General features: G+C 41.0%; 2 protein-coding genes across 2 annotated transcripts; one reads left to right on the forward strand and one right to left on the reverse strand.

Annotated features, from left to right (window-relative positions):
• Nucleotides 1–20: 20 nt before the first annotated feature.
• LOC131882650 (uncharacterized) lies at nucleotides 21–12,513 on the reverse strand. Its single transcript, XM_059229870.1, has 13 exons — nucleotides 12,163–12,513; nucleotides 10,513–10,893; nucleotides 9,899–10,098; nucleotides 9,590–9,831; nucleotides 8,460–8,800; nucleotides 6,358–7,130; nucleotides 5,767–6,069; nucleotides 4,750–5,235; nucleotides 3,311–3,485; nucleotides 2,313–2,660; nucleotides 1,332–1,432; nucleotides 884–1,262; nucleotides 21–135 (listed from the first exon to the last, which is right to left on the reverse strand). Exons 1-13 carry the CDS (start codon nucleotides 12,395–12,397, stop codon nucleotides 125–127), a joined length of 3,975 nt encoding a protein of 1,324 aa, XP_059085853.1. The 5' UTR covers nucleotides 12,398–12,513; the 3' UTR covers nucleotides 21–124.
• Nucleotides 12,514–15,212: 2,699 nt separating this feature from the next.
• Nucleotides 15,213–18,386, forward strand: LOC131882042 (tetratricopeptide repeat protein 5-like). The gene is made up of 9 exons (XM_059229074.1): nucleotides 15,213–15,364; nucleotides 15,771–15,903; nucleotides 15,973–16,208; nucleotides 16,654–16,902; nucleotides 16,974–17,027; nucleotides 17,196–17,343; nucleotides 17,418–17,631; nucleotides 17,721–17,865; nucleotides 18,229–18,386. Exons 1-9 carry the CDS (start codon nucleotides 15,272–15,274, stop codon nucleotides 18,346–18,348), a joined length of 1,392 nt encoding a protein of 463 aa, XP_059085057.1. The 5' UTR covers nucleotides 15,213–15,271; the 3' UTR covers nucleotides 18,349–18,386.
• The last annotated feature ends 3 nt before the right edge of the window (nucleotides 18,387–18,389 follow it).

Here is an 18,389-nt window from a genome sequence, read left to right on the forward strand (position 1 = left end):
CAGAAATTGACGAGAGGAAATGCAAGAAAGAACACATGAGCAAGTGCATTTATTTGCCACTCAGTAACATGGTTGATTGACAGCCAAGAGGGAGATTCTTTGAATACGGTGATCGTGGTGATTCTCACGGTTTATCTGAAACATAAAGAATGAGAAAATTGACTTTCTCTGTTACAAAAATATGGGTTGATGCACGCCTTTGGAACGGGTTTTTGTTCATTGGTCCCCTTTTGACAAGTGTTTAAGGAAATCATGAATTTTGACCATGACCATTGGAGAGAGCAATGAATTGTAATGGTTAACACTTGCTCGGGCAACAAGTGATGCCATCTGGCGATACGTTTTGAAAATAAATGTGATGATTCTGCATCTCTTCTTAGTAATTTTGATGGAAAAATAACCTAAACATTCTTTTCTTCAGAAAGTATCGAAATTACTCTCTAAACGTTCCGCTTCAAACTAATCAATTACATAAATGAAGAAACACTTGATTTCAGAAATATCCGCACTCACATCGCCAGTATGTGCTTCCTTCTAACCACATAAAAATGAGGGAACAATGGTTTTTCTTCGTTTCTCAAAACGCATTTAGCTGAATCACGCAAATTTAAAATCAACTCACTTAATATAACGGATTCATTATAAGAATAAGGACTTATTCTCATACACAAGTGCAATATTTCTCTCGGTCTCGACAACCAAATCAAATGAAAATAGACGCCGAGAAATATCATTTGACCAAGGAATATCCTAGAATATCCAGACTCTCGTACGCAATTGATCTCACGTCAAACAAACTCAATGAAAAGACAACATCAACCAATCGACAAGCATTATCTTTGTTAATTTCTATGATCACTTAAACAAATCACCTATGCCTTACCGGCAGAGAGCTCGTTGACATTGCGCTTGGAATTCTGCCCATCACCTTCTCCGTCCAAGAGACCCTCTCCGCCCTTAGTCCCTTCCTTCTCAGCCTCTTTGCCATTCTCCAGGGTCTCTAATGCAATAGGCAAGTTCGAAATCTCGGCTGAGCTCAGGAACGCCGGATTGGTGTGGCTGGATGTGGTGGTGGGAGCGAGAACTGGGACGGGCTGTTGTGAGGTCAGGGGCGCCGTGAGATTATCCGTGGTGAACGTGAACTGAATATTGTTGGACACGTCTTCGGGCGAGACACCCGCGTGTTGATTGGGACCGTGGGGATGGGCAGGGATGACTTGAGGCACGCCACTCACAGTGCTGCCATCACCGGATTGTTCAACCTAGATGGCACAGAATTCAGAATCAGTGATTCATGAACCTCTCTAGGGAAGGTTTTTTTTTTTCCTGACCTGGATATTGAGCTGTCCACATTGTTCATCCGTGAGATCTGTGAGGATCATTTGACCGCCAGGCAAAACAAGTAGCACCTTATTTGAAGTACCAGGAACACCTGAAGAATTGCATAAGTGAATGTTCAATGATTTTCAGAGTCATGAATCGAACTACATGATTCTAACAAATATGATTATTTAACAAGTGAGTAATTCAAGGCGGTTCTATGAAAAACGGCATATTGCCCAGGCTTCTCAAAAAAAAAAAAAAATGAAAATGAAAATGGCGATATAAAACGTCAGTGTTTGGAAGTGAAAAATGACTGAATATTTTTCGTTTCTATCCCCTAAATATAATTTTTTGAGGTCAATACCTTGAACACTGTTTTGCATGTAAACGCCATGAAACGTTTTTCTTCTGACTTTAGATAAATTACACTTTTACTTCTGTTTAGAAAACCCCTTTGACCTCATTCTTTGAAATATTGCACTCAATCTAACTTACTTGACGGCAGTTAATATTCATAAGAAATTCAAACATGTAACAAAGACCAGCTACAATTTAGCTGAATACATCGTACGTTTTTCCTCAAATAAATTCCACACTACCACTACTTCCATGGATAGAAATCACTTTTAATAGAAATATTGGTTCACAAAGATTAGAAAAAAACAACAAATATTTTTTCAGCCTTGAAGTGTCCAAGTGAATAGCTTTGACCGATCCAAAATGATATTTTAGACCAAATCTCATGTGACAAAATGTCTTTTGATAAACCCCACATAGCTGGCTGCGAATGGCTTACACAGTGCTATTTCAGCGGTTGCAATAAGTTATGCATCGCTATGAAACAAGCACAATTCTATTTTCAGGTTGAGTAAGGTAAACGGCATAAATGATTAAGTTTAACCCTCTGTAAATCAGACGTAAAAGCCAGATTACAAAAAACTCTGTGCATATTAATAGGAGTATTCATTAACCTCAAAGTCTTCCAATACCTTGCATGGTCGTGGCGTATTGAACCGGATTGTTGGTCTGATCGGCGCTCAAGGTTCCGGTGTTCTGTTCCATGGACGACATGACGATCCCTCCATCCTCAGAGATCTGGAACGAGGGCTGAAGTCCCTGCATAGACGGATCGAACGACATCGTGGATTGCGTGATATCCGAGGTGTTGCTCGTGTATCCGGGTGGAGCTTGATGTCCCGCGTGAAGCAGCAAATGATTGGGATTGGCTTGAGTCTCCATGGGTATGGGAACCGAGACTTGCACCATCTGAGCTTGACTCAAGACGTTAAACGGGACTGTCGCACGGGCGCTGCTCTCCGCAGGAGGCATACTAGAAGCTGGAACAACATCGAGTCGTGTGGTCCAATTATATATCTATATATATATATATAGTTTTATTTACTAACATAGGTAAGTGATTTAGATTGGATATGACATAAATTGCAGTTAGCATTAGGCCTCGGAGTTACGGGAGATTCGCCTCAAACCATGTTTTCAAATTGATAAAACGTCTTTTTTGACATGAATTATGTCGAAGATAAAAACAGGATTCTGGTTTGAATTATCATGGAAATGGTATAATACATGTTTTAATTCATTTTTTTTTTCGGGGGGAACGAATGTAACGGGCACTAAAGTACAATTTTGGAAATGGGCATTTTTTTGAACGAGGTATTTTGTAACCTCTCAAAATAGTCCTTTTAAGGCCAGAGTTTCTTACAAGTTATATTTAATGAAGTATCATTATCCATGTTTTTCTGAATAACAAACAATTACATGATCTGCTTAGTCATATAACATGCAAATTCCTACAATAGGGATTGTATTGTATATATAGACAATCAGTCAAATACTATAATTTCTATTTCTTTTCTTGATTTTACCAATAACCAATTCCATCTACATATTCGTATAAAGATTTTTTATTTATTTATTTATTTATTTGTATTTTATTGTATTTAAAAATGATTAGTCTAGAGTGACTCACCATTTGGTAGAGCTAAAGGGGGTCTCAATTGAGCAAATGTAGGCTGAGAATCTTTGACTTGTAGCGGGTTCCCTTCTTTGTCCACCAGAAGGCCAGAGATGGGATCCAAAGTGTACTCGGAGTCTTCTTCGGGGGGATTGTCCTTGGCAGTCGTTGCGGTAGTGGTGGACACCTCCTACAATGAAAGAGCATTATCAGAAAATCTGACATTTTCTCATACAAGCTAAGGGTACAAATTCGAGACAAACAATGGTAAATAAATTTGATAGAATTGGTTGATAAAGTTGGCAAGGTTCATAGAATTATCCAAAATGACAACAGTTTGGAGAAATATCGATGAAAGAGTGGTGGATTTTGAGAGGGTAAAATCAATCGAGCAGTTTTAGGGCGAATGTTTGAGAAAGAAATAGATTTAAATGGGTTTTATTGGCATATCCACAATTTTTTTTCGCATGTATGGAAGGAATTTATTGCATTATGATGACGATAATATTTAGAAAGTATCTGTTCCAAAACAAGCACCAAATTAATCAACACAGGGTAGCCGGAAATAACGGAAATTTCACCTTTACCATTGAACAAAAACTGATTAATCATTTCAATCGAAATTTCCCATGTAAATATTCGAACGAAATATTCGAATAATGGTAAAAGAGGTTCACATGTCACTTGAATAGAAATTAGAATATTGTATATAAACCCACTACTGAGGTACATGACATGAAACGGTCCCGTTTTCAGCCGTTTTAGGTCCTGAATGTCCCCCTTTTATCTGAACTGAAATGCACAGCATGCTACGCACGAACTGGTCTTTTTTATCGGATTTAGTCCTTAAGTGCTATTTAATTTGTGACGTTCACATCTGACACCCTGAGATCCTGATAATAAACATACGAATAAAAGTTTTCAACATGTTCATTCGTTCCTTATGAGCCCATAAATTCATCGCCGTAATATCCGGCCACCCTGTACTAGATGTATAATTCTGTTCACTGAACCACGGACTTCTAGAAACATGGACTGCGAACGAGCCTCCCGACAAATCGGCCTGCTCTTGGTCATAGCCACTCTGAGCCACTTTTCGAATTAAAGTAATGAAATAAGAAACGTGGATCTGTTCAATTAACGGTAGATCAATTTTATATCATTTACTTGCAAAGTCGATCGTTTCAAAGTTATGTTGTCAAAAGCTTACGTACCTGACCAAGAGCAGGCCGAAAATTCAAATTTTATGTAGTGTTTACTACATAACTTTGAACATGTCTCCTGAGTTTCCTAAGCATAGGTTGAGGCTCAAACTAGGCTGAGTTCATCTATTCAACAGGATCTTATGGTCGTATGAAGTGTTTATTTGGAATAAGATGAGCGGTTTAGGATATTTTTGCTTCCGTTTGCAGTCCATATTTCTAGAAGTCCGTGACTGAACCCACCCTTCTTACCTGATTCTTGTCCAGGATTCCATCTTGGAGATCCATGTTGCTATCTGTGGTAGAAGTGACCTCGAACGAGTTAGGACTGTGTCGAGGATGACCCACTTTCGTCTCATTGGGTCTCCGTGGGTACTGGTTGCTCATCAGGAGATCCTGCTCAGTAGGACGATAAGTCAATTTCACAAATTGAGAGCTCTTATCCTTATCCTCGGGTCCGGGCAAGATGGACGGGCTTGAATGCGGCGCACCTCTTTGCTTGTGGAGCGCATCTTTAGCCCCTTGCTCCGAGTTCAAGAAGATGGTTTTGACATTGGAAGACTCTTTAGAACTGAGGGAAGCACTGCTGATCTTCCTGGAGCCGAATTCCAGCACTTTGGGAGGAGCATTCGATGAGGAGGTCTTGGCCGAAATGGATTTGGAACTCTTGGATTGGGTTTCATCTCGTTCTTTTCTGACCACGTATTCGACGGTGCCTTTGCCGGAGAATTGAGGGATCTGTGGATTTATCCATGCAGAAAAGAGAAAAGAGAAAAGTGTGTTCAGGACCGTTCCCATTTTGTACTCGTGGGTTGGCCAGATTTGTCAAAATGTATCAAGTTTAGTTCCAATATTGATTCATGTCAGATGATGTCAAAACACATTTTTGAGAGGTCGTTGGAATATGTTTCAAAATACCATAACTTTCCATAGCTTTCAAAAAATCATTAGCAATAATAGAATACTTAAAACCAACAAAAGTATTTTTTTATGTTTAATAATGACTAAAACTGTGCTTGGTTACAAAAAATGAATTGTAAGATAACAATTTCTCTCGAGGATAGATGACTTTAAACCTTAACCTATTCCTCTAACAAGGAACTTATGATCTGTCATAATTTTTTCCCCGCTTCAATGTCCCCCAAAAACTTCATTCCAAGTTTTCATTTTCATTACATATTTCTTTCAGCGGTTGTAAAAATTCGAGGACAAAGCCAAATTTTGTCTAGTCTCGTTTTTTTAATAACTAACAAAAGAATAAAAACGTACCACGGTGAAACCTTTCGGGATGATCTTGGCAATCTCTTCATCGGCCAGATCGTCGGGTGGATTGGATTTCCTTTTTTTCTTGGCCTTGACAATCCTGGGCTTCTCGTCCTTGGGCCTCTTGCGTTTACGTCCCCGGGTCCTCAACGGGGAAAGATCCAGATCCATGTCTTCATCGGAGAATTGGAGACCGAAGGGTTCTTTGGTATCATCCGAGGTCACCTTGGAGTTGTCCAACTCCTCCTGGATGTTGGCCTCAAAGGAGTGGCCTGACAAAGGACGCTTCCGACCCATTGTCAGCTTGACCTGAGAGAGTGCTTGAGTGAACACATGGTATGCAAAAAGTTTTAGATTTGAAAATAATTTCATTCAGAATGTGGTCTGCCAAAGTAGAAATTGAATAATCCAAGAATTGTGAGTCACACGCAAACTTGAGTTCATTTGTGGGTCAATCATTGTAGGCTATGTTTCAAGGTCCAAGCATAATCATACTTAGATAAACAGTGGTTGTAACTTATCTTTTCTATTTTAGATGTCACTTACCCTTGTTATCTTTCTTCAATTCCCATTTCGTTTAATGCCAATTTACCTTACCTTCAATCGTTTCTGTTCTTTGACCGACGGCACTTTATTGCAAGATCCCTTGGGTCGACCCCGCTTGGGTCCCTGTCTCAGCCTCACATTCGTCTCCAGTTCCTCCCTCAAGGTTCGAGCCCCGCCCACCACTCCTAATCGAATGACCTCGACTTTTCCCCCGGTTGGAACTTCATTCCACGTTTTGCCCGATTTCAGTGGCGAAGAGGCATTCTTCTTCAACCACCAATGAGCATTGCCTCCCCAAGGCTTCTGGGTCGGAGAGTCCACAATCAAGGCTGACTTGAAGCTTTCCTGGTCTCTCTTCAATTGAGAGCTCAGGCTCTTTTCAAACTCCGCTTGAAAAGCGCCCATAACGGTGCCAAAGGTACCTTGTGTGAGGATGGTTTCCTCCTCCACATCATCGGCCAAGGTGTCCGATAAGGGCGTTGAAGGCCGGTCAATGGGCGTAGGCGTGCCTTCCGAGGAGGACACACTCTTGTCCTTAGCCCATCTCTTCATTTTGGTAAGCGCTTTTAGGCGCGAAGCTCGCGGTGGACTCTTCAAACTTGGATCCGGTGAGGAATCCCGGGGACGAGAGGGCAGGACTAGTTTGACGGGCAAAGGTGGGTGTGGGACTGAGAGGAAAGGGGAGTCATTGCTTATGACGGTGAGGGAGGTTTTGTTTTGAGAATGGACAGGTTCTAGTAGTTCTTCGTCGACCTCTGGAGCTCCGGCGATCACGTCGGTGACGACCAGGGGAAGAGTATTTTGTTTGACATGGGAAACGGAGTCTAAGGGATAAGGTGAGATATAATTCAAATTTTAAGTCATCAAATAAGTTTATGACAATTGAAGCACGTAAAGGAAAATTTAGCATTGTATTATTAAAGACTGTCACAGTATTACTCATTAACAAGCTTAAATATAACTCTTTAGCTAAAAAAAAAGCCACTTTTGGACTTCCTTTTCCTCTTTTAGAACGTTCTAATTTTACAAAAGACTTTTGAAACACTAGAAACGTTTTTCGTCTCAGATTGTGCTTTGTATCAGGGGGTTTTAAATGCCTCCACTGTTTTGAAAAGTGCCCTAGTGACCACCCAAAATTTGTGCTGATATCATCATTCAACTGCCACTTCAAGGAGTCCATAGCATACTTAGTAAGATAATTCGGCACGAAGGTTGCAGGATTTCAAGAGTAACTCAACTGAATGTGTTCGTTCTTATAACAGTCCAGATTGAATAAGACTGACTAAACCAATAAGTTTGGCCTCCTGTCAAAATTGGTCAAACCTCTTTTCTTTACAGGTTCTCAACCACTACAAACGTAATTGATTATTGTGTTACTTGTCAAATATTCTAGTAAAAAAATTCTCCTTGCGAAGATGGTCATAAAATATTGTATGCACATCATCTGCCACATCTTTCTTCAATAACTTTATTACACGACCAACTAGTGATGGACCAATGAGGGATGACTTTGAAGGTTTAGTGATTTCCATTCTTTTCTTACCGCGGCAGGTAAAGCGAAATGGGCAATTTGGCAGGGTTGCGGCTGCTCAGACAGGTTTGGGCCGAAACGGGTTTAGTACCTTTATTAGCAATACTATGGTCTCTATCATGGGTATGATGATTTAGAATCAATACAGAGACACCGTGGTATTCAGCAAAAAGCTTACTCTTCTAAGGAGCTGGAGACAAAAATCTTTATTTTACTCTTCTTCCTTATTCTTTAACTTATTCATGTCCATCTACACATTATTTCAAAACTCCTTTATCTGCCACTACATGGTGTTGGAGTGGTTGACACAATAAACAATAAACACCAAGACAAGCATTCCATTCAAAATATTCTTACTTGCTTACTTGGCAAATTTCTGTGTCTCACTTACCATCATTTTGTTAAATAGACAGAGCTTTTTGTGGGTTGAAAAGAGTTTTGCCCACTCAGACAGTACAAGAGGAGGAGAAGAATCTGTTCTGTTGATTTTGTTTTGTGTAGTTTTGTGTAGATTTGTGCAACGAGCTTTGTACGCTGACTGATTCATTCTAGTCCCTGGGCATGACTAGTTCAGGAGTCATGGTTCACACCAACACAAAAGAAACAAGAGTGGTCATTTTACCTTCGGGAAGAGGATCCCCATCCGAACCAACTCCAATGGATTTCGTCTGAATTTGTCTGGTCTCGGTTTCTACATTGCACACCAGAGGCACCACTGTCTCCGTTCCCACGGATGAAACCAATGGCGAGATGGTTTCGGTGGTTCTCGAGATCAATTTGGGTGGGAGGGTCTCTGTGGCAATGGAGTGAGTTTGGGGGACTGACATGGTAGAAGCGTTTTTAGTTTTTGTCTTGGCCATAGGAACGCTGGCCACACCCACGGATCTGGTGGGTTTGTGAAATGTTGCGATGAGTTTGGGGCTCAAATCACGGGCATCCATCCACTTTGGATCGCGTCTTCCCCTATTTGTAAATAATGGTCTCATTAGTACATGCCACTTCTTTTTCTTTCTGTGATATTATAAAAAAAAATATTTTGTCGAAAGAATGATTAAGTTATTGAAATTAAGTTTCGAATTTGTTAAAATTCTTCAAATTAACGAAAAAAAAGTCTTGATAATCTGACAAAAAAATTATGAGTTTGAAAGTCGACTGAATCGAATCTTGAAAACCGAGAAAACATTTTTCTCTTTGGTAACAACAAAACGGTTTGCCAAAATCAATTGAACCAAACAGAAGAAGAAAAAATTGCTAGCTACAACAGCAAAAAAAAAACAAGTCCTGGTAACATTGAAAGAGTATCATAGAACATCTTTAATGACGATACAGGGTGGTCCATACATTTTGGAATAAGATTCAAAAAGTATGCTGTCATCAGGCCAACAATTTGCCGAAAACATTACAAAATCATGATCTCTTTTACAGTCTGATTCCAATATACACTTTAAATTACTCCAATCTTTATTGAAGGGCTTGTAGACAGCAATTCCCACTTGTGCGCCCATTTGAACAAAATAAAGGTTACATTGTTTCGCAAAAACATGCTTGGCAATTAAGTATCTTATCTAAACTAATCATTTGGGAGTAAGGACATAATGTGGAAAAGTGGATTAACCTTTTAGTCCCCTCAGATATCTATGAACTGAACTTTCTATTGGCACATCGTGATTGCTATCACATTTCGGCGGTCCTAGTCGCAAAATATCGTGACCACCCTGCAAAATGAGATTTTGTTAAATCGGCGTCACTTACTTGATTATGACACAATACTGTTGATTCCTCTGAGCCAATATTTCTAGCACCTCTGGGGGTTCAAGTTCGGGTTCTGGATCCAGGATGGGACTAGAGATCATGTTTTTTCCCGGAACTTTGGGAACGAGTGTACGAACTGATCGAAGCAAGGACATCTTGGGGAGAGTCCTCGATCCAGGGTTGGCAATTTCCTCGACCCCCAATGATGGCCACTGAGTAGACACCTCTTGCTTGAGTTCCAACTAGAAGAAAAAACATTTTCAGGAAACCATGACTCGTAAACGGGGAAAGGCAGCCAACCATATTTACCATAGAAGGGCCGTTTTCTCCCTCAACCCAAAGTGGAGGATGATACTCTCGAAGCAAGTCTTTGCGCAAGTCCACAGCTCCAAAGAGGACTTGGCCTTCGCTGCAGAGTTTCCGAACATGGCGAGCCACTTTTTGCCACTTCTGCTTGGATTTCCAACTCAAGCGATAGAATTTAGACTGGATATATTGGCGAAGATCCTCTGAAAAGATTAGATTTTATCAATTGAGTAATAACAACTACCTTAAAATTCAAGGATGTGGTAACAAAAAACCTTCAAAAAAGTCTGTAAGACTTGAGAGAGGATGAAAAAATCCATTACATTTCTGAATGCAACCACCATGATTTTTTTTCGTACCCGATTTAACGTGAGTTTTTTTTTTGTTGACAAATTTGCTTGTGAGGAGCAATCTACGTCCCAATCCCGTTCAATTTCCAAGAGCGGTTGGGGTGGGATCAGTAGTTCATCTAGGATGATCACATAAGTCAACGTGATTTCATACTGGATTGTCGCATGATCTTTCCAGATTATGTTTTTTTTCTTTCATACCTCCCTCGGCTCATCTTTCCTAGGCATGACATCACTCTTAGACCCTTAGCAATGAGTTACTCGTACCTTGTTCGGCATAGGGCACGCCGGCTTGTTCAATCTTCCGGATGAGAGTGTTATACCACAAGGTGAGGGCCAAGGCGTAATCGCTGGACTCCTGCCCACTCCGCCCATGGTTGGATTCGCCTCGACAACCCGATTTGTGGCTCTTGAACTCCTCGAGCACGTGGAACACGGACTGACATTTCCCGCACAGCAACACGTCCAACCGCTCGAAATACTCGACCATCTCTTGAGTGGGGATGTAACTATCCACAAGTTGCCGGGCATCCGGCGAAAGCGAGGCCTGCACCTCGCGACTCAAGCGGTTCAAGTGCAGATGCAAATGGTCCGTTTGGACCGCTTCCGGATTCAGGACGGGCAATCGACCCGGACGCATAAGATGATCTGGAATATTTCGGTTGAATATGCCTGGCATTATGTTTTGGATGAAATATTATTTCTGGCCACTCTCAGCCAGGCCATTACAAAAAATGATGTCATATATGCATGCAAAAAAAATGCAGGATTATATGGAAAGCTAGATCATTGTTGACCACGAGGAAGCTTGTTCCACCAGCATATTCCTATCAGTTATTCAATGGTAACATTTTTAATAGACTTCATCAAGATTTGCAGGCATAACGATAATCATGCCTTGGTAGCCGCTTTACACCCGTACCATTGCCCTGCCATCTAGCAATGAAGCTAGAAGTTATAAAACGCTCCAGTCTCAAGATGCTTTTTAAGGATTTCAGGATCTTTACTTTAGTTCAGCCACGAACTTCTAGAAAAATGGACGGTGAACGAGCTTCCCGCCCAATGGGCCTGCTCTTGGTCATAGCGACTCTGAGCCAATTTTGGAATCAAGGTAATACAAAAAAGAATGTGGATCTTTTCAGTTAAAAATAGGTCATTTTTTATACCAATTACTTGTAAAGTGGTTCGTTTCAAAGTTATGTTGTCAAAAGCTTATGTAGCTGTCCAAGAGCAGGCCGAAAATTCGAATTTTATGTAGTGTTTACTACATAACTTTGACCATGTCTCTTGAGTTCCCTAAGCATAGGTTTGGGTTTACATTTGGCCAAGTTCATCTATTCAACCAGATCTTGCGGTCGCATGAAGTGCTTCTTTGGAATAAAGTGAACGGTTCAGGAGATAAGAATAGATTGACTTCCGTTCCAAGTCCACATCTCTAGAAGTCCGTGGTTCAGCCAGCAATGGACCCCTCAAGACTGCCATATCTGACGCAGCACATCCAACACTTCAATTATCCATTATATTCTAATACATCCATGGTGCAGGTCTAGAATTGAAAAAAATAAAATAAGCCGAACCCTCCCTTGGGCGTATTGACTTGAATCAAATACCACGGCCTTCTGAGAATGGACTCAATTGGGCTTTCCAACGAACCAACTCTTCAGATAAATCGTGGATCGGTAAAGAGCGAGAGCTTCTAAAAGGGATGACGCTACCTCAAAAAAAACATCTTTTTCCATAAATTTGGGGCGAGGCAGGCTGAATTCCGACGACACACATTCGATATCATTTCCATCCTAGAGCTTTCTATATCCTTCTTAAACTTGTGATTTCTTACATAATTTTGGAAAAATAAGCCTTCCCCATGAATCCACTGAAACCTTAATTGAAAACAGGATCAGTCAAGTGCTTATTTACCCTCATAATAATGTTCTCGGGAGGCGTGAGAGACGGACGAAGGCGCATACAGCGAGGAACCCGTGCCACGCCCACTCAGACCGCCCCGTCCCATGCCTCCGCGCGGGGGCAGGATTAAAGGGCGAACTTCGGAGCCATAACCGCCCTCCAACTCCCATGGGTGTCGAATGGGCGGGATGGGTGGGCGGGGCCAATTTTGGTCCGGCCCAGGAAATATGGAATCGTTCAAATCCATGGATTCGTATTAGGCCGTCATTGTGGCATGTGTGGTCGGAGTCAGGCTACATACACGCCCACGGATGTTGGGCGTCACAAGGGACGGTCACTCCTCCTTCAATGTTTATATTTTTTCCCCTGACCCCTGCCTGCCTGCCTGCCTGCTTCTCTGCCTGCCTGGGCCTTAGCCGCCCTGGCTCATTATGGCCGTTCCACATCTTCCGTTTTTGGGTCAGCTGATATTTTGGTCCTAACCTAACCTTTCGGTTGCAAGGGCCTGGGGGCGCCTAGGCCGGGGAGCAAGCCTGCGGCAGCTCGGTTGCCAGGGCCTCGAAAACAATGGCAGATTAGAGCTTAATTCTGTAATGAAAAAAACAGATTCCGCGCATCGAGATTCGAATTCACGGCAGGCAAAAACCAGCTCGGGGTCACGCGCACGTTGCGTTCTCCATCAATGAGTTTGATGACAGGAAGACCGGCAACGTTTTTAATTGAAGTAGCTGCATGTCGAGAGAGGAGCAGCTGACCCAAAAATGGAAGATATGTAACGACCATACTGGCTGATTCAGCTTGAACGCCAAAGAACACGGCAAAAAGAGAGCAGACAGCTGCCTTCAGCTGTTGAGAATACTTTTTTTTCCCCTACTTGAACCTAACTTTTGCTTGTGCCTTTTTTAAATGTGCTGGGGCCTTGATTGCAAATTGTAGATTGTAGATTGTGACTGACGTTAATGGGGTCAAAGTCACAAACCCACTTGATTTTCAGGTGTCTTTTAGATGGGCTGTATTAGCTTGTGGGTGGTGTTTTTTTCTTCTTCTTATTGTTCTTGGCCATTTCTTGTTATGTTGTGTTTTGTACATACTCAGACCACATGTATGCAATAAATCGCATATTTTTGGCGGGTATTACAAAGTTCACAAATTTTATAACAACTAGATTTTGAAAATGTCAAAAAGTTTCTTTATTAGCTATCATCCTCACACTTGAAATTTCAAGGATCTCTCTGACATTGGTAAGTTTAGTAACAGTTGGTGAAAATAAGCACTACTAGTTATGCATGCCCCAATATTAGGGAAGTTGCACAGGCTAACAACATTTGATATCTATTTGGATTCCCAAAAAAAGTGCTTTCTACTCTTGCTTGACTTGTTGCTAAACACAGATGCACGCTCTTGGTGATATTTAGCACTTTTCATGTTTGCCTATTTATACAAAAGAGTACCTAATAAAAAGCAAGTACAACTTTTATTAAGTTTTTTCAATTTGTACGGACAAGAAGTCGTTTTTGGTTGAGTTTTAAGGATCTTTTACTTTAGCATTCGCGATTTGATCTAGTACAATTTTTATTAAGTTTTTTAAATTTGTACGGACAAGAAGTCGTATTTGGTTGAGTTTTAAGAGTCTTTTACTTTAGCATTTGCCATTTCATCCAGGTAGGCCAGGGATTTTTATCCGTGTATTTTGGTCACATGTTCCATTCTAAAATCGTCCAATTTGTGCGCTTTCAACGTCAAGCTGCAAGTGCATCAACCTTTTGAGTTCAATATTTTTCTTTGAAATGAAGGCTGTTTTGAGTTTAATCGCAACAGACAACTTGTGCAAATCCCAAAGTTGGAGATTTCATATTTCTTTTTGTCTCCCTGAATACCAAAATGTTATAGAAACAATCGCTTGAAATATAACACAGTGGTTTGTGGGATATGTAAATATTTGGATTATCAGGAAAGTGAATTCAGTTCTTCCAATAATTTGAAAGAAAATGCATGATGAAATATTGAGAAATTCTTTAAATCTTCAATCAAAGACAGGTCATTCATGAATATACAAAATACTCCAATTAGTGACAAACAGTTCCTCATCTAGATTTCTGTATATATCAATGGTTTCGGCCACATAGCCTCAATCCGTCGGTCTCCTAGAAAAAAAAATTCGGCCCACGGCCAGTTTTGTCATCCCCGAAAGTAGCGGTGAATTCAAATTTCTACTCAAAAAAATCACTTGAACACGGCATACTTGGTACATGTGGAAAAACAAGGTTGAAATGAAATGGATAGCCATTTCTAGGGTCAAAATAAGCCTAACACCATGGGATGGCTGAAGTTTGAAGATCTTTAATCTAAGCAGGGTTAACTTTATAATCCAGATGCATTCTTTGTTGTGTCTCTGGAGCTGTGATGGAAAGGTGACTCCAAAATTATTCAAAGTAGGGACCAAAATGGAAAAGGATTCAAAAGCTTTAAAATCGCTTGACATACGATCTAAAGGCGGCTGAATTTGAATAACTAAACAAATATAACTGCATGAGTTATGAAAGCCCAATTGGATATTTTGAGCAAACAGACCTTTAACTAGAGGAGAGGACATCAGCAGATCTAGGCCGATTGTACTTTTGTCAAAGAACTTCGAGGGATGCATAAATAGAAATGGTCGGGAGGGGACTGCCATTTGAGGCCAAACTGCACATCTTTTATCAAAATCATAATTATATATTCCTAACACTCAAGAAATATCACCCCATAAACCAGTAGATTTCATTTTTTTTTTCATTTAAAATATACCAGCTCGCAATCTTATCTTAAATACCATATCATGTTCTTTTTATCGCTTTTCAACATCGTATATCAGTAACTTTTGGGGAACTTAAACATTATCATCACAAAGTTACCTAGTTTCGCCAATGGCCATGTCCAATCCCCCTTTTATGGGTATCCTTGATTTTGAAGCATTCATGGATAGAAAGATCGAGCCGAAAGGAGAAATAAGCTAAAAATACAACCTTGAACCGCAATATGACACTATTCAAATTGATGGTGCCAGTCACCCTGATAGACATGCCAATCACAAAAATAATCGAAAAGGTCAACTTGAGCTGAAAATAATGTCAATCTTGGAATGATGCAGATTCTTCCTTCATCTCAGGATATGAGCTTGCCACATTCCACCGTTCAGGCCTCGCCGTCCAATCTTGGCCTGCGAACCATGGAGGTAATCCAATGATGATCCATGGAATCATGGAATCAAAAAAGATGTGGGACCCAGGTCCAGGAAACGAGCGGCAGAAAGTTTAAAGTCAAGTGACTAGTTCACGTTTTCAGTGTTCCCCTTTTTGATTGGCTTGCTTTTATGTGAAAAGTGAACATTGGGCCACGACTCTTTTAACCATGAATGGAATCGTGTTTCAAGACAGGCTCAAAGGAGAATCTATTTTCATGTAAAAATAGCTGAAATTTTTCTGTTTTTTTTTGTTTTTTGGTCGCAATCATTGAAAGCATAGTTTTCCGTAATTAAGGGAGAGCTGTTCAAAAGGAGCTGGATGTATAACTCTATTCATCATATTTGAGCCATATGTTTTACTGCCGGTTCTTTGATGAAAGACTATCACTCTTTTTAGACGTTAGTGGAAGATTTGTATTCCTTTCGCGATCTCTTCTTTGAATCCCACCCGCTTTCCCAGGCCCAAGAAAAGGCCCAATTGGTTCAAAACCAACTGGATCAGACGGTGGACCAATTGAACCGCATTCAAGGTCAGATTCCTGGATGATCCTCCCCCCTCACTTCCCAATGAGTTATTACGAGTTTCATTACTTTTATAGCCAAGTATGAGGCTGAATTCAGTGGTGATCCTAAGCTAAAGGCCGAGGCCTTGTTTTATCATGGCCGGGCCTTGAATATCGCTCGGGATCACAACGGTGAGGCTGAGAAGCTTCTGTCTCGCTCGGTCAAACTTGATCCCAAATTGGTGAAGGCTTGGAATGAGTTGGGCGAATGCCATTGGAAACGTGGCGACACTGAAACGGCTCGAACCTGTTTTGAAGGCGCCTTGAATCACGTAAGTGAATAGACCTTTTCCGGTTGACGTCATCACTTTCGGACACTATTGCCATCTGTCGATCAAAGGTCAAGTGGCTTGTTGAGGAAGCTCAATTTGGAGCAGGCATTAGAACTGCACCGTTGATGTCTTTAAGAAAATGATGGATTTCATCTTGGGTGTATGTTCTAAGTGACATATGTTGTCCTTTATTTACTATAAAGGTATTCTAAGGAGTATGTTTTTAAACCAAATCAGCCATTTATTTTTTGACCCACAAGTATTCTATCCTGATTTTCCCGTTACAACCAACAAATGACAATAACGTTTGTAACTATTATTGCAATTTAATTTTGGCCACCGAGTACGTAAAACGAAATAAATAAGTTTTTACCAATTATCATCACTTTGTTTTCCGAACCCTACAAATGAAAGACAATTGCATGTTGGACTTGGCTAATTACAGGAATCTCACAAAGTGTGTCTTCGAAATCTGTCGATTACTCTCCGCCAAGCCCCCGCCTCCAACCTGAGCCATGAGGACCGCATTCGCAACGTCGAGAGCGGCCTATCCAAAGCCCGTGAATCCGTTCAAATGGACACTTCAGACGGGCTCTCTTGGGCCGTTTTAGGAAATGCTTATCTGGCTCATTTCTTCACGATTTCACAGAATCCTCGCACTTTGAAACAGGCCATGTCGGCCTATAAACAAGCTGTAAGGGGTGTGCCAGTCATGACAGTTGTTAAGATGAGTTTTGTTTTTCAAGATTCTGCTCCATGTTTTAGGAAAAAGACTTGGTGGCCAAATCGTCGCCTGATTTGTTTTACAACAAAGGTGTGGTAAGTACCAATGCTTTGAAACACTTTGATTTTGGTTTGGATAGTCGCATTAACCTAGATATGGGTCGTTATTATTGTGTTATTTCGGTGAAGTTACTTCCAAATTCTGAGAGCTGTAGACACGTCGTCTTAGTATTGGGTTTTAAATGTTCAATGCACTTTTTCCAGGCCCTAAAGTACGAGGAGGACTATTCGGGGGCGCTGGAATGTTTTGATCGCGCATCAGCCTTGGATCCCGAATGGGAGAGTCCCAAAGACCATGCCAAGGCTCTCTTCAAGTGGCTCTGTGATCTCTTCAGCCTTATTCAACAAAAAGGTTAGGGCTCAGATTTGAACGTACCTGTTGCGGACATAAATATTCATTATTTGCGATTACTTCCTACATAATAGGAAAGCTCAAAACGAAACGCTTCAACAGTCTGATCGAAAGTATTCATCCCAAATCTTTGGGTCCTTATGGCGGTGGCAAATTCCTGCCGGCCTCAGGCCCAAGTGTGAACCTTGAAGACATCCCTTTCGAAAAGCTTACAGAAGGCCTTAATGAGAGAAAAGTCATTCTGGGCAAGGTCATTTTCAGTTTGCAGTCACTCGACGGTGTTCCCTTGTAAGTTGCCAGAACAGAATGTTCGTCAAATGCTATGATGTTTTATGGTTCATGAATCATGACATATGACAACATTGATTGCATTTTAGCACATTTTGTCTGGCTGATCGAAGTGGGCATTGCATTGCTGTGAACTTGTACAACGTCTCCCCCGGCAAAGGCGTCATCATTGGGGACTCCGTGGCCATCGCAGAGCCTTATTTTTCCAAGATATCAATCGTTCGTGAAGACAAGGTACTATGGACATGGAGTTAGTTATGGAAGTATTTAGGGCGCGGAAAAATATGTGATAAATTGGAAAGAAAGGAGGCTGTTAAAACGGTGAAAGTAGAAGTTAAAGAAGCCTGCTGTGATTGCAATCTTTAGTGTCTAAAACATTTTTTTTTAATGAAGAAAAGGTCGGGAAGGAGAGTAGACCTCCGAGACCTATCTCACTCTTTTTCCAAAGCTTTACTTACAAGACCGGGGTTTGAAATCTGGGGATTAGTTTCTTGTCTTATTCCCGTTGCCTCTTAACCATTCGACTACACCAGCATGTTCAGTTCAATCAATTCAGCTGTCCATTCACTAATTGTTACTTCTGTCCTTCCATTTTAGACAATCTCGTTTGATTTGGTGCGAGTGGAAAGTCCTCTAGTCCTGGTGATCAACGGCAAGAAAGCCTCACAAGACTTTCAAGCCGGTATTCAAATGTCGACTTTCACCAAGAGTAGCTGATTTGACGCGGTTAATAAAACTCCTCAACAATCACTGAACTG

The sequence above is a fragment of the Tigriopus californicus genome, chromosome 6 (assembly GCF_007210705.1).
Source record: "Tigriopus californicus strain San Diego chromosome 6, Tcal_SD_v2.1, whole genome shotgun sequence".
NCBI classification, from domain to species: Eukaryota; Metazoa; Arthropoda; class Copepoda; order Harpacticoida; family Harpacticidae; genus Tigriopus; species Tigriopus californicus.

Bases quoted from the DNA above. Each gene is read 5' to 3' on its own strand.
- LOC131882650 (XM_059229870.1), bottom strand. From the start codon at position 12,397: ATGGATTTGAACGATTCCATATTTCCTGGGCCGGACCAAAATTGGCCC. The intron at 5,236-5,766 runs GTACGTTTTTAT...ATAAATCCACAG, and splicing joins TCCCGAAAGGTTTCACCGTG to ATCCCTCAATTCTCCGGCAA. The intron at 3,486-4,749 runs GTAAGAAGGGTG...CTTTCATTGTAG, and splicing joins GAATCCTGGACAAGAATCAG to GAGGTGTCCACCACTACCGC.
- LOC131882042 (XM_059229074.1), top strand. From the start codon at position 15,272: ATGATGCAGATTCTTCCTTCATCTCAGGATATGAGCTTGCCACATTCC. The intron at 15,365-15,770 runs GTAATCCAATGA...CACTCTTTTTAG, and splicing joins TTGGCCTGCGAACCATGGAG to ACGTTAGTGGAAGATTTGTA. The intron at 16,209-16,653 runs GTAAGTGAATAG...GGCTAATTACAG, and splicing joins TTGAAGGCGCCTTGAATCAC to GAATCTCACAAAGTGTGTCT.